Below are 15420 nucleotides of genomic sequence, written 5' to 3' on the forward strand. Positions count from 1 at the left end.
TATCCATCCACTCCCATCCATCTATCCATCCATCCATCATTCATCCATCCATCCATCCACCCATTCATCCATCCACCCACTCACCCACCCATCTATTTGTTCATCCACCTATCCACCCATTCACCTATCCATCCACCCATCTATCCATCTAACCATCATCCATCTGCCCATCAATTCACCAGTCTTCACCCTTCCATTCATACACCCTCATCTACCCACCCACACACTCATCTGCCCACTATATATCCATCAACCCACTATAATATTCTTCCCTTCATTTTTCCCTCATTCTTCTTTTCTACCTCTTCTTTTCCCTTCCTTCTCGCTCTCTCTACCTTTTTCCATCTAAACACTCAAACATCCATACATCTATATATCCAATTAACTAACAAGTTTCCTCTCAGCAGCCACCCTGCTCCAGACAATGCACTTGATGCTGCAAATACAGAAGTGCATACATCTTGGCCCTCGAGGAACACCCTGTCTGGCAGAAAAACACCAAGATCTAATCAACTGATAACAAGACATTCTACAGAAACTGCCATCAGGTTCCAGGGGTGCAGCCCCCCACACCCCTGCCATGTGACTGCCAGACACCATTTGCTAGGGGAACGGAGGGTTTCCAGTGGCAGGTGGCTGAGATAACGGAGACAAGCAGGTTGCTACTACAGAAGAAAGACAGGAATAGTTCATTTCCGACGAGAAAACAGAAAAGACACAGACGTAGTGTGTCAGAGAATGACTGGTCCCCGTCCCTACTGGAGTTTAAAGCCCAATATTGACTGTTACGTATTTTGATTTTTGTTTGAAAACATGTTTATCCCTAGTTATGAGTAAAGGCCAAAAGAAATAACCTCATATGCAGACATGCCATCATCTGAGTCAGGCGGCACGGCTGGTCAAAGAGGGACAGAGCCTGCTTTCCAGCCAGCCTTGCCATTCGCAGAATTCCAGCCAGCCTCGCCATTCGCAGAATCCCAACCCAGGCACGCAGCCTGCAGAACTGAGACCGAACACAGGGCTAGACCGCCACCTAGTGTTCAGTGTGACCAGTAAATGCAAGCACCAGCACATGGTTCTCGTTTCAACTCAGCCTTCATTCACTTCTCCCTGGGTCTGTTTTCTCATCTATAAAATAAACAATGGAAGCAAAAGACCTTAATGGGCCATTATCAGCCCTAAAATATGAGACTCTACTAAAGCATCCCAGATGTGTGGAAGAAAGTACACCTCGGCTGAGATTTCTCCTGAAAACCAACACACACAGGTACGTGCATGCATTTATAAACTAGGCTGCATTTAATAAATTGTGTCACGTTGCATTTATCCATTAGACTGTGCTAATACTGGGAATCCACGCTTGCCGCCCAGTTGGCTACGTTCATTTGTCTGAACAACATATCGACGGTGGAATTACCCCGTGTGAATTCAGGTCGTGCTTTACTGAAATCATGTGCATGCTGATATGCAGAATGCATACAACATGCAGTAAGCTCTACTTTATTTGAAGGGCAATTTGGAGCAATCTCGACTACCTGACACACAACTGTCAGTCTGGAAGGAGCCACACATTCTTTGCAGTCAAAATCATGCCAAAATCCTGGACCAAATGATCACATTCTTGGCCAATCACACACCGTCTTCGCTTTTCACTCAGTCCACCTCGAGTCGAAATCTGCCTGCTGTTTGAGAAGTTGGTCACCCAGCGTATTGCCAATGGGTGACAGGCATATGCAGGTATTGCCAGAGTTATGCAGCCAGCAGTGAAAAAAATGAGACAGGAAGCAAACATCACAAAACAGAAAGAATCACTGTGTGTGTGTGTGTGTGTGTGCTGTGGATGTGTGTCAGATACTTGCTCAGAGAAGGCAGACGGACGGGGAAACAGTTTCAGGCTCCAGAGAGAATCTGTACAGTACAGCTTCGTTCGTACTGGCAAACCCTAAGATTTAAAGGAACAGTTACCCCTTTCCATGAAGTTTCTTAGCTGTATGCTACCTAAAGCCAGAACACCCTTGCTACAAACCATTGTAAGTTCCCATGCACAGCCCGGCACTCTCATAATAAATGTCTGACCCAGATTCATGGGATGAGCCAGTTGAAAATAAACTGACCATGTTCTGAATGGTTTCCCCAGAGAATTCTTCTACAAACCACATTCAAGGGCTTGGAAAAACTAAGCCAAAATCTGAGATCTGGTAAGGTGAATGGAACACTATTAATGCACTGAAACTAGGTACCTGAAGGTGGCACAGACAAGTTCAGAATCACGGTATCACATTTGATCCCTAGATTATAATCCAGACTGATTGTCTCATTTCACAGATGCAAAATCTATACCCAAAAAGCTATTCCAGAGGTCCAATATTTGTTTAAAACAGACAGAGCTGAGCATCCTGGTGTAAGTACAAGAGATACATCGTGCATATTTCACTGATCTCAGCGGGAAATACCCTTAGAACAGTCACTGCATATGGCTTCCAGAACACAAGCATTTCTGGAAGGAACGCCTGGCCCTTCAGCTCAGCCTCTGAAACTATCACTTTGCGCCCCTCCACGGATGTGTGTGAACACAGACCAGTTATTTGCTGGCTTTAGTAAATGCCATCCTATGGCTAAAAATGAGCTCTTTATCGGAGGCGGACTGGGGTAAAGCAAGTTTCCTTTCACTTCTCAGAAGAGAAGAAAGAGCTGGTTTGGGGTAAGATTCTCCCTTGTCAGATGCTGATGTCCTAAGGAAGTAAGGTTACTCCAGTGAAAATGAAACGCTCCTCCACATGATGGCTGATTTCTGGGATAGCGCTGGAAAAAGGCCGGCAAGCACTTCATGCAGTCGTGAGTACAGCGAATGTACAAGAGAGCAGATGGACAGGGCACAGGTGTGGCTCACAGCACCCACGCTCACTCCAGCAACTGCACAGTCAGTTCCACGTGAGATATCTGCCCACCCTGCAGCCTTCGCGGCCACTCCGCTGGTTCTCATGCTTCAACGGAAGACTCTGCTATACTGAATAAAAAATGTATCACTTGGGATGAAACAAACTGTACAATAACTTGGTGCAACAAAGACAATTCTCCCTTTACAGCACTTGTTCCAAAGGTCCATTTGACAAGAGCGCCAGGTAAGATACAGGGGGCATACAAAACCTCTGCTCCCATACAAATAATGAAAGCAGCCTGCAATCTCAAGGAGACACGTTGGATTTCCCCCAAATCTCTTAGAATAATCTTACTGAGCTTCACATCTAAAGGCAGGAAGAACTGAGGAGAAGGAACCTTTCAAAATGACCCTGAACGTTGCGGGAATCACAGGACACTGAACTCAGGGCATGTTCTGAGTGCTCCTGAGGTGTGAGTTGAGCAAGCCCCTGTGTGACGGAGAAACGTTTCACCAGGGAGCCTACGAAACCCAACGCAGGCAAGAAGTTCCAAACCACGGCAGGGTCAGTGACAGAGGGTGGCCCGGCTGACCCATTTGTAGGATGGTAAAGCAATGTGGTGGGTCAAGACGACGACTTTAGCAAACAGAGCAGAACAGAAAATGCAGGAGCACAGAGTGGGTAAGTTATGTCGACGCGGGTGTGCGCAGGGATCTATAGGGTTTACAAGGCACCATGCCTGGTACATGTCTCCCTGGCGGCTACAATCAAGTAAGGTTCCAAAGACGCTGCTCAGCACGTGCTGTGGCCTGGGCTGGTTAGAGACAGGTAAGGAGAGAAGCAGGAGCTGGAGCAGAGCCTTAAAAACGGACGGGAGGGATATAGATTGACAGGGAGAAGGAACAGAACAGGGAAAGAGAGAGACACAGGAGTGCAGAAGGCAGAACAGCAGGCCAGCCTGAGCAGGCAGAGCTCCTCCGAGGCCACAAGGCTGGCAGATTCTGCTTTGTAGAGATGAAGATGACAAGGGAGGCCAAATGTAGAGGACCAAGAGGATCAGCAGAAGTCTTCAGGTTATGCCCCATCTGAGCGTTTGATTCTGCTGCTCTAAAACCTTCTGTGGCTCCCTAGTGCCACACAGACTTAAGTCTACAGCATGATACCACACCGTCTCCAAGTCCAATCACTACTCTGCCCCTAACTTCCCATCAGCTGCACTCCCGAAGGCTCCCCAGCCGGCCCCGCAGTGTCCCATTCTGTGCCTCTGCTCACACTGTCCTCTGCTCCTTCAAAGCACTTTCAGCAGCATCCAGCATTTAGGACCTTTATGGTCTGATTTAGGTGCCACTCATTTCATACTATTTTTCTCGAATATTCCAGCTTGCTGAATTAGCAACAAGAAATAATTCTTGGCTTCTCATGTCTCACCCTGCCTTGCGATCTTCCAAGTTTCCTACAGCCTGGCAGGTTGGCAGGTGCACGTGCCACAAAGGCACCTCGTGCTGCCCGGTTTCCTTCCCAGCACTGCACTTGGCAGCGAGTTCAGTGCCGTAGCAGCCCGGAGGAAGGACAGGGCAAGGGAGATGCCGGAAGCCCGAAAACAGGCAGGAGGTGGCAGAAGCGAGCTCTTTACATGGACTTGTTTCCAAAAGGCAGACAGAGAAGAGTCCGAGCAAAGCCAGGGCTCCTAAGGAGGGTGGGCGTCCCCTCAAACGCTGCCTGCTGTCGCTTGCTGCACCTTGGCACTCCTGCCTGCTCTGCTTCCCCGAACACTATCGCTCCAGGTCCCACTGCACTTTTGTAAACTGGAACTTCTTCTTTTTGAGACAGAGTCTTGCTCTGTTGCCCAGGCTGGAGTGCAGTGGCACGATCTTGGATCACTGCAACCTCTGCCTTCAAAGAAAGGAAGAACTGTTAGGTGTCATTAGAGAGGGGGTATTACTCCTGTCCCTCCCTAAGAGAAACAAACAAAGTTCTTCCTGTCTTTGCATGGGGACCAACAAGCTACAAGTCATCCACTTCCACCTTCTCCTCAGCAGGAGCAGAATCAGAAACTAAAGCAGCTATCATGGTCCTGGGACAGGGACACAGCAACCCTTAGCTCCCTGCCCAGCCCCAGTGAAGTTCTCCATGTGTAGAAAGCTGCTGAAGGCATGACGACCACTGGCCCTGTGGAGAGGACTGCGAGTCAACACCCACGGCCAAACGGGTCATTCACGATTTTGCCCGTGCACTACTTCCAAAGATCATTGTGTCCCAGGCACAGGACTGGTGCCAAAGAGGTTACAAAGACGAGCAAAACAGGTCTCTGCTCTCAAGAGCACTTTTTTGTATCCTAAGAGATCAGACACAGATGAGCACTGGGCTGTGACTAGAGTAGGGTGGGCCATGTGGGGGGAGGGGCTTCCTGCATGACAACCAGGCACAAGTGACTTCGCGGAGGTCACACCTGGACTGGGTCACAGAGAGGGCTGGAGTGTGGATGCGCAGAGCTGGGCAGGAACAGGAGAAGCAGAGGAAGACAGTGATGAAGACCAAGGTGGCAGCAACAGCCGGGGCAAAGCAGAGAGGCAGGGAGAGCACGGGCGCTGCACGTCACAGAAGTTCAGAGGGAGCCTGGAGGAGCAGGGAAGATGTGGCCGCCAAGACCCGTGCTCAGGCTGTCCCAGTTACTCAGAGCACTGGGCCTTTGGCAGCTCCTGGGCACGACGGCATGAGGATATCCGACTGCCAGCCCCAGCTGAGGCCCCAGCCAGCAGCCAGATCAAGCACCAGAAGCATGGGGTGCGGGCCTGCAGGGGCTTCTGCCCGGCTTCAGAGCTGCCCCAGCTGATGCCACCTGGGCCGCATGTGGGCTGCCTTGGCTGAGCCCTGTTCACACCGCAGATTCCAGAGCAAAATACATATGAGGATGGTCAGCCTGAGTATGTGAGAGGCTTAGCACCCAGCAACAGCCAGCCAGGGTCCCGTGGAAAGCACTCGCTCTCACCCGGAACTCACCTTCTCTACAGGGAAACTGCCAGAGTTGGGAAATGGTTTCCAAGTTCTCACCAAGCTGTGACTCAGTTTCTGCCAACGTACACACAACAGCATCCACTCACACGGTGGCTGGGCAAATGCCGGCCACCCTGAGTCAGCACCCAGTCAACCCCTACCTACAGCCCAGGGCAAACCAACTGCAGGGCAGGAACGCAGCCTCGTGGCAGTTTCTGTGCTGTGTGGGGAGGTGGCCATAGGTGTCGTCATGGGTGGAATCGTGTCCTCCCAAAACAGTATGTTGAAGTTCCAGCCCCTAGTATCTCAGAATGTGACCTTCTTTGGAAACAGGGTATCTGCAGATGCAATCAAGTTACCACGAGGTGATTAGCACGGGCCTCAATCCCATACCGCTGATGTCCTGATACAAAGGGGGGATTTGGACACTGACGGAAGACGAGGTGAAGACGCACAGGGAAGAGGCAGCCGGAGGAAGACGGAGGATTGCAGCGATGCATTGATCTGTCCAGGAATGCCATAGATGACTGGCAAACCACAGAAGCTGGAGGCGGCCAGGAGGGACTCTCCTGCAGGTTTCAGACCAGGCAGGGCCCTGCTGACACCTTGATTTCAGAATTCGGACCTCCAGGACTGAGCCAATATGTTTCTGCTGTTCTGAGCCACCCAGTCTGCAGTACTTTGTCACAGCAGCCAGAGCAGATCTGGAAGGGGTGTGGATTCAAGCCATGCAAGGCCAAGGGCAGAGAAAACAGTCAGAGGAGCTCAAACCAACCTTCTAGACCAGAGGGCAGCACGCCACGGCCCTTGGGTCAAATCCGGCTTCATCATCTGTTTCTGTTTTGTTTATCCATACAGCTTTACTGGGACATAATTCCCGTACCACGCAATTCAGATATTTAAAGTACACATTCAATGGTTTCCAGTGTGTTCACAGAGTTACGCAACCATCGCCACAGTCACTTCCACCTGCCTGTGTAAACAGTTTCACTGGAACACAGCCAAGGTAACTCACTGACGTCCTGTCGGCTGCTTCTGTGCTGCCAGGTGGAGCTGACGGTTGCAGCAGAGACCTACGGCCTGCGAGGCCAAGCATGCTCAGCATCTGCTCTTTGATGGGAGGTGTGTCTTATCCCCCGCTGCGGACGCCCACACGCTTTGCCACGTGGTTGGCATTTGAGGCTGTGCAGGAAGTGCCGTTGTAGGTGGACCTTTCCCTCATCCTGGCAACTGCCTTGAGACTGAGCTTCTCCATCTTTTAGATGAGGCTGACACACCTGCCTCAGAGGCTCTCCTGAGAAATGTCGTGAATGAGTCACAGACTTGAGCCCTTCACGCCTCGAGAAGCAGGCAGGGAGCAGCAGCCAACATGCCTCCTGCTGCTAATCCCTCAGCAGCTTCCCACAAACCCAGCACAAGATCCAGGGTTGCTCTGTGGCCTGCCAAGCCCTAAAAGGGTCTGTCCCTGTCATCATCTCTGACCACCTCCCCATCACATCACCTCTAGCTGATTTAGTCATCATCTCTGACCACCTCCCCATCACATCACCTCTAGCTGATTTAGTCATCATCTCTGACCACCTCCCCATCACATCACCTCTAGCTGATTTAGTCATCATCTCTGACCACCTCCCCATCACATCACCTCCAACTGATTTAGTCATCATCTCTGACCACCTCCCCATCACATCACCTCTAGCTGATTTAGTCATCATCTCTGACCACCTCCCCATCACATCACCTCTAGCTGACTTAGTCATCATCTCTGACCACCTCCCTATCGCATCACCTCTAACTGATTTAGTCATCATCTCTGACCACCTCCCCGTCACATCACCTCCAACTGATTTAGTCATCATCTCTGACCACCTCCCCATCACATCACCTCCAACTGATTTAGTCATCATCTCTGACCACCTCCCCATCACGTCACCTCTAACTGATTTAGTCATCATCTCTGACCACCTCCCCGTCACATCACCTCTAACTGATTTAGTCATCATCTCTGACCACCTCCCCGTCACATCACCTCTAGCTGATTTAGTCATCATCTCTGACCACCTCCCCGTCACATCACCTCTAACTGATTTAGTCATCATCTCTGACCACCTCCCCATCACATCACCTCTAGCTGAGGTTCTGTGTGCTTGCTGGTTTATCATCTCTGTCCCTAAACAGAACGTAGGCTCCATAGAAGGACGTATCTGTCTCATGCAGCACTGTATCTCCAGCTCCTAGAGCAGTACCCAGTGCACAGTAGGTGATAAATATGTGTTGAAAGCACACGTTAATATTAAGCAACACGAGGGTCCTTTATCAACTCCAAAGGCTGCACAGGCATTACCACCTAGGGCCAGGGTCCCCAACTCCTGGGCCATGGACTGGTAGCGGTCTGTGGCCTGTTAGGAACCAGGGTGCACAGCAGGAGTGAGCAGTGGGGGGTGGGCGGAGCAAATGAGCAAAGCTTCATCTGTATTTACAGCTGCTCCCCATCGCTCACGTTACCGCCTGAGCCCCACCTCCTGTCAGATCAGCGGCAGCATTAGCTTCTCATAGGAGCACAAACCCTGTTGTGAACTGCTGATGCTAGGGATCTAGGTTGCACGTTTCTTTTATGAGAATCTAATGCCTGATGATCTGTCCCTGTCTCCCATCACCCCCAGATGGGACCATCTAGTTACAGGAAAGCAAGCTCAGGGCTCCCACTGATTCCACATGATGGTGAGTTATAGAATTGTTTCATCATATATTACAATGTAATCATGACATACATAAAGTGCACAATAAATGCAACGTGGTGAATCATCCCAAATCCATCCCCCTGCCCAGTCTGTGGAAAAACTGCCTTCCACAAAGTGAGTCCCTGGTGCCAAAAAGGTTGGGGACCACTGACCTACTGACCTAGGAATTTTTCCACTCCTTCCTTGTTATCCATTCCTGTTACTCCCTTGCTTATCTCAGGGCCTCAAGAGAAAGCTCTTTGTTAAGTGCTAGGCAAGGATTACCTAAAGATGGTCAGTAGATCATGACCAAGGCCATGAGTCCCATGCAAGCGATCTGAAGTCTGATGCTGAAGGCCCATCAGACAACGAATGTGATGCACGTTGACACTAACTTTGGGCCAGGGCTTCCATCAGGATAACCCTATACCAGCAAAAACCCAGCAGGAAGCACATCTACTAGCTCTTTCTATCCAGGAGACCTTTGTCCTATAGGCAAGTCTGGAAACACTAAAGATACACACACACACACACACACACGAGTCTCTCTCTGTCTGAGATCAAAGTTCTAGGTGAATCACCTCCTACCTGTGTCCGATGCCAGATCACAGATGCCCGGGAGTGGCCCAGCTTGTTCCGGCAGGGTCCCTTATCATAGTGTATCAGAAGGAAATCATCCTGTGAGGGGCAGAGACAGAGACAGCGTGAACGAGCGGTCCCTGCTCAGTTCGGTGTGTATCACGGCCATTGATATACTTCTTCTCCTACGCTCACAATAAGTGGAGACATGGGGAGGTGACAGAGGGAAGGGCGCGCACCCGGGAACACCTGGCCACAGCCACTGCAGGCCCAGGCTGCTCCTGCCCAGGGCCTCCTTTCATCACCCAGTAGCCCTGGACAGCACAGCTTCGGGCTCTAGAGGGAGCTTTGGAGCACACTTCAGGCCCAGCCCAAAGAAGGGCCTCCCCGGCACAGTGGCTGGCTTCTGAGCTTGTGGGAAAGAAGGGATCTCGTGGGAACACACGGCTACTGAACACGCAGGTCACGGTTGCTCCAAAGAGCTCCTGCTGGCCCCGGCTGTGTGTAATTCCACCAGAGTCCCTCTGCCCTGGCAGCTTCCTGCTGCAGTGACAGGGCTATTCCCGGGACTGGATGATTTTCTTTGTTGCTGGCCCATCCCCCTCCGTCGGGTCAGGCTTCTCACCTAGAAAGTGCTTCCTCTCCACTCAGGCCACTCGATTTTCCTCATGATTCAAGATCCAGCCCGGGAAGCACTTTCTATCTGCATCTTCTCAGACCATCCTGAGTGGGCAGTGGCCCTCTGCACTCCGGGCACGCCTCCCTCCAGGCGTCCTCCACCTCACCTCCATCTCCTGGAGCTGGGACCCTCACACAAGTTGCTCTCTCCGTGTTCCCCAGCTCAGCGCTTGGCACCCAGATCTCAACGACTACCCACTGGCATGAGGGGAACGGCATGTCTATACCCAGCCCTCTGCGCCTCCAGGACCGGGAGGCGCCGTTTTCAATCCTGATCAGTGAAGGAGATGGTGAGGCACATGGCACCAGAGAGGCGCAAGCCTGCTGATTCATTCAAGGAGGCTGTAAAATGACAGCTGCTTTTTCAGAAAAGAGCAAATAAACACAGGGCCCAGTGTGCCTCAGGGAACAGGAAGTCACTCTTCCAAAAAACAGGAGGAGCAGGACAGGGGTCACGGCCTTCTGCTCCTTTCAATCAACTCTGGTAAGATAGTTTGGGGGATGCATCCGGCCTTCCTCTTCTTGTGGGGAGGACACCAGCTTTGAGTTTGCTGATTTTTGGGGTCAAGCCTCCTGGTGTCTGAACGTACAGTGAATGGAGAGCCATCAAATCCTGGCTGTTACAGGTGCAGTAGCAGGAGGCTTTGGCTGGGGCCTGGGGTCCCAGCTACCACTGTCCGCCTCGCTTCTGTACCTAGACGCCTCATCTGTGAGAGGAAGGGCAGGAACAGGCAAACACAAAGTCACTCTGGCCACACCTTTCTCTTCCACGATGCTATTTCTGTCCACCTCCATCACTGTGAGCTTTCTCCTCCTTGAACTCTTAACCGAAATTTCCTTTGTGATGATGTTAATTCACACACCACTGAGATGAGCTCATTCTCCATTTGTATGCCTCCATTTCCCAGACTGCCTCGCGCAATGTCTGGCACTGTGGGCTCTTTAAACGGTTTTGAATTTAAACGTTTCTGAAACGCAACGTAAACATTTCTGAAACTCAAACCAAATCCTGTGTACTACCCAGTTGAGAAGTGGTTACTGACCTCCGCCAGCAGACACGGACAAGCCTGGCTGCACACCCGAGTCACCTGGGCAGCTTTTGGAAGCTGAAGATGCTGACTCCAAGGTCTGAGGCAGGGCCCAGTCCTCAAGCTCCCTAAGTGATTCTGATCCATCCTATCCTTGGGAAAAGCCCAGGCCTCTGCGGGGGCCAGGCCTCTGATCTTGGTACACAGTGGCTGTCGTCTGGGCCTCACCTTGTCTTTCCAGCATCTCTGGCCAGGCCACGTATGAGTTCACATCCTCCTTCACCGTGCCCAGGTCTTTGGTGGTAACCTGGCTCAGCACATTCTGTCCTCCCTGGTGAACAAACTCACTCAGCCTTCAAGTCCTCAGCTACCCCGTGGCCCCGAGACCCAGTCACCTCCTGACTCCTCCTTGGGGCCGACAGGGACTTTATACCCTTAGCCATGCAGCCTCCTTCATAGCCTTGTGTCCGGATCATGCCTTACGGGGCTCCTCTGGGAGATGACAAGCTCCTCAAGGTCAAGAACTTCACCCCCCACCCCCATCCCCGCCCTCATCTCACCAGACTCACATGGGGTCCAACGGAGCAGAGTTGCTGACACGCAGTCAGATTTCATGAACAAAATGAATGCTTATTTAAAAAGCACTTTTCTTATCCCCTGATAAAAGCACTCAAATATGGTTTCACAATATAGAAATGATTGACTTGTGATTTTTAATTTCCTGATGAAGCCCTGGGGCTTAGCAATCCCAGGAGCAGCAGGAACGGGGATCTATTTCTGTGGCAGGGAATACTTTCCTCCTATTGTTCAGAGAGAAGTTCCATTCACCTCCAGGGTCAGACGAAACAATGGTGCATGCTCCGGGAAGCTGCAGTCAGGGAGAGGGCTGGTGAAAGCGCAAATGCCCCAGAGCTTTAAATGCTAGCCCCTTCAGCTGTAAAACGTCCACTCGAACTCTGCCTTGACACAGCCTGATCTAACACAAGGATGTGGTTTTTAGAGTTTGAAAGATCAGGGCTGGTTCCCTTCCTTACTAGTTTGAGAAAGATAAACCTCTCTGGCCTTCCTCATTCCAACTCACTGAAATGCTGTGTGTGTTAAGGGAAGCAGGTATCCAGAGCAAATTGTATAATGCTGATCTGGAACAATCACCTCAATAAACATCAACTATCTACTGCCAAAAAATACATAAAAGAAAGAAACGGCACATGTCCCTTTTCTGCAGTAAATAGCAAACGTTGGGCCAGCACTGATCGCTGAGAAGCAGTGAGGATTCAAGGGGAGATGGGCTCGGCCAGGGGCAGATGAGGAGAGGGAAGCAGGGGAGGAGAGGGAGTAAGGACCATGATAGGGAGGAGGCGGTCTGAAATATTCATAACTCCTGGATGTCTGCATGTGCCAGAAAGCACGCTTGGGGGAAACAGGAGAGAAAAGCTCCGTGGAAAGCCCTCCTCCCTCCTCTGAGTGCTCTTGGCTGGCTTCAGGCAGTGCATTTCCGTGCTTGTCCTAAATCACTGTTAATGTCTTCGGTAAAGGGCTCCAGCAGCAGACTCCCCTTCCTTCACATCCGCTTCCTCTGGCCACAGGGTCATTTTTCTTCATGTACAAAGAAAACATAGGAAACTCTGCACGGTCATGAGGATGATGCCTCTGATGGAGGCAAAGCACAGCCTGGTTCCTCTCCATCCGCAAGAGGCGGAACCTGCTTTAGGGTGGAGCTGGACAGGGAGGGCCTTCCTCAGCGACTAGAGCAGAGAAGACACACTCCTGTGCTGGAAGGAGAAAAACAGCAGCTTCCCTCCTCGTCCCTGTCACTCGGTCCAAGCAGCCTGAGGAAACCAAACTTCTGTCAGTCCCTTTCTAACGCAGCTCCTAAATGACCCGCAAGGGGCTCTGTGACAAGGGGCGGGAAATCTGACATTTCACTTTCTTCCTTCTTTAAGGAAAGTTACAAAGAATAATAAATTGTGGGCCAGATATTAGATATTATATCATAACTCAATGATCAGTTTTCAAAAAAAAAAAAACTGGAATACAGTAAAATGCATAAATAAATAAATAAATAAATAAGACCCTGAAGGCCCTAAAAAATTTGGTAAGGCTTCAGATGTCACTCCACAAATCCCCTTGAGGACTTGAGCTAAAGAAAACTCACCTTGTCACGCGGATTCATTAAGCTTGCCTAGGAAGTAAAAATGAAGCCTCAGGATAGAAGATGGTGATATTTTACCCACATTTGGTCAGCCACATCAGGTTCTACTATTAATTTAGTAATTTAAAATTCATAAAGAGACAACAGGCCTTTAAAGGAACAATTCCAAAAGCAGCAATCTAATTTTTTAAGGTAGCCTTTATATTACAGACCTGTTATCATACGTAGTAATATTCCATCTCAAAGAGACACTCATTTTCTTCTAGACAAATCTCTCAGCCTGTGCTTCATTCCACTTTGCCCATTGGTCTGAACCACTTCTCCTTCACCTTGGAAGCCAGAGGTAACCCATCTCAGCCACTGGGTGCCACGTTGACCGGCTCTGAGATAGCCCCATGGTATGAACGCTTGCCCAGAAACACCGGTAAGAAAGAACAGTCTCTGGACAGAAGAACTGCTAACATGGGAAGCATGGACTTGTTCTGACTGCCACACACTCCCATAACCCGCTTTATCTGAATGAGACCTGAATGGCTTAATACTATTATTGGATGGACTGGATACATTCATCCTTGCTGTGCAGAACAGACATAAATATATCCCTTCATGACACACGACTTCATTTGCTTGGACTGTCCTAGCTACAATGGTTTCAATAGATAAGTAGGTCTGCTATTTAATTATAGTTTTATTTATTTATTTTTATTTTTTGAGATGGAGTCTTGCTCTGTTGCCCAGGCTGGAGTACAATGGTGCAATCTCAGCTCACTGCAACCTGAGCCTCCCAGGTTCAAGCAATTCTTGTGCCTCAGTTTCCCATGTAGCTAGGACTACCAGTGCATGCCACCATTGTATTTTTAGTAGAAACAGGGTTTCACTATGTTGCCTAGGCTGGTCTCGAACTCCTGACTTCAGGTGATCTGACCACCTAGGCCTCCCAAAGTGCTGGGAATGCAGGCATGAGCCACCATGCCCTGCCTAATTATAGTTCCTTTAAAAGTATGCACCAATAAACTCTTCTAAACTAAAATCATAGCTTCATCATTTTGGCAAGATGCCCACGCCCTAATATGGGCAAGGAAGGAGAATGAGAAGTGAAATAGCAGCAACCTGTGCATCAGGCCTCAAAGCTCCAGAAAAGCGTGGGCCTGGGAGGTTGTGCCTTCCTGTCAGGGACATGGCTCTTGCAGGCATACACAGAGTGGTGTGTCTGAGACACATTCAGGCAGAGCACATGTGGGAGAAGGCTGCCATATGAAGCTAGAACTCCCATTCTGCCAGAGAGCAAAGGGTTTGCATGTTTTCCTGCCCTGTAGATGACATGAGTGTCAATGAAGTCTTAAAACTGGCCCCAAGCCCAATAGCTCCCCAGCCCCTGCTTCTGTCTGTCCTCACTATCCTGAACACCAGGAAGAAACCCTGATCAAGAACCCAGGAGCCAAATCTGGTATACCCTGATTTTGGATTTCCAGCCCCCAGAACCATGAGAAACAAACGTCTGTCATTTAACCTGCCCCATCTATGATATTATGTCAACAGCAGCCCAAACTGACAATGGCAGTCCCTGCTTAGACAAAATCTATGATCCTAAAACCCCTTTAAATCCCAGGCTGGATCCTGAACCTCCATGAAGTGTTTAGGCCCCAGAACCATACGAGTCACAGAGGCTTCGGTCACCGTGGCGCTCATGAGTTAATGTTTTCCCAAACCCAGGAGAAACACCAAACAGTGTTCCTTCGCTGTTCCACAGGAGTAAGCACCAAGCTCTTTAGGAAATAGCTGGTCTAGTTTTCTCATTCCAAATCTAAACCTCAAAGCTAAATGCGCAAGATGACATTGAAGGCCGTACTCACGTCCAGAGACTCCAGGCAGTACCAGCAGAAGGCGTGCTTGCAGTTCTTGCACATCATCTGGGCGCAGCCTTCGTCTCGCTCGATGTAGACCCTGCACTTGGGGCAGCGCTTGATGGGCGCATCGTCCTCTTCCATTTTGAACGCAGCACTGTGGGAGAAACGCCGTGAGGACCCTGCACAGACAGATCCCACAGGAGACCCAGGAGCATCGGCTATGCCGGAAGCATCAGTTTCACTTCACAGACTGAGTTCTCTTGGTATTAGATGAAAACAAAAAACAAAAAACAAAAAACAAAGAACCGGAAACTCCAGAAAAAAAAATTAACCAAAACACTGTGAATCAGCCAATTTGAGTTAGGAAAAATTAAAAAAAAAAAAAAAAAAAAAACACCAGCAACATCAGCACGTATCTAAATTTAGAGATATTATGTATATAGACAAAAGAAAATACAGCAAAAGGCTTATTATAACGGAGGTATCTGAATAATCATGTTAAGGTCAAACAGTGTCTGCTTAGTCACAGAGCTGTCTACTTTC

At 49.8% G+C, this 15420-nt stretch overlaps 1 protein-coding gene across 1 annotated transcript in view; it reads right to left on the reverse strand.

The window, feature by feature from the left end:
- RNF144A (ring finger protein 144A) overlaps positions 1-15420 on the reverse strand; it is a 161388-nt gene that overhangs the window by 52427 nt on the left and 93541 nt on the right. The window contains exons 7-8 of the mRNA XM_011993674.1: positions 14884-15031; positions 9182-9271 (exon numbers count right to left, since the gene is read on the reverse strand). Coding sequence (XP_011849064.1) covers positions 9182-9271; positions 14884-15031 — 238 coding nt within the window. The remainder of the gene's footprint in view (positions 1-9181; positions 9272-14883; positions 15032-15420) is intronic.

This window comes from Mandrillus leucophaeus, unplaced genomic scaffold, assembly GCF_000951045.1.
Source record: "Mandrillus leucophaeus isolate KB7577 unplaced genomic scaffold, Mleu.le_1.0 Scaffold1110, whole genome shotgun sequence".
In the NCBI taxonomy this organism is placed as follows: Eukaryota; Metazoa; Chordata; class Mammalia; order Primates; family Cercopithecidae; genus Mandrillus; species Mandrillus leucophaeus.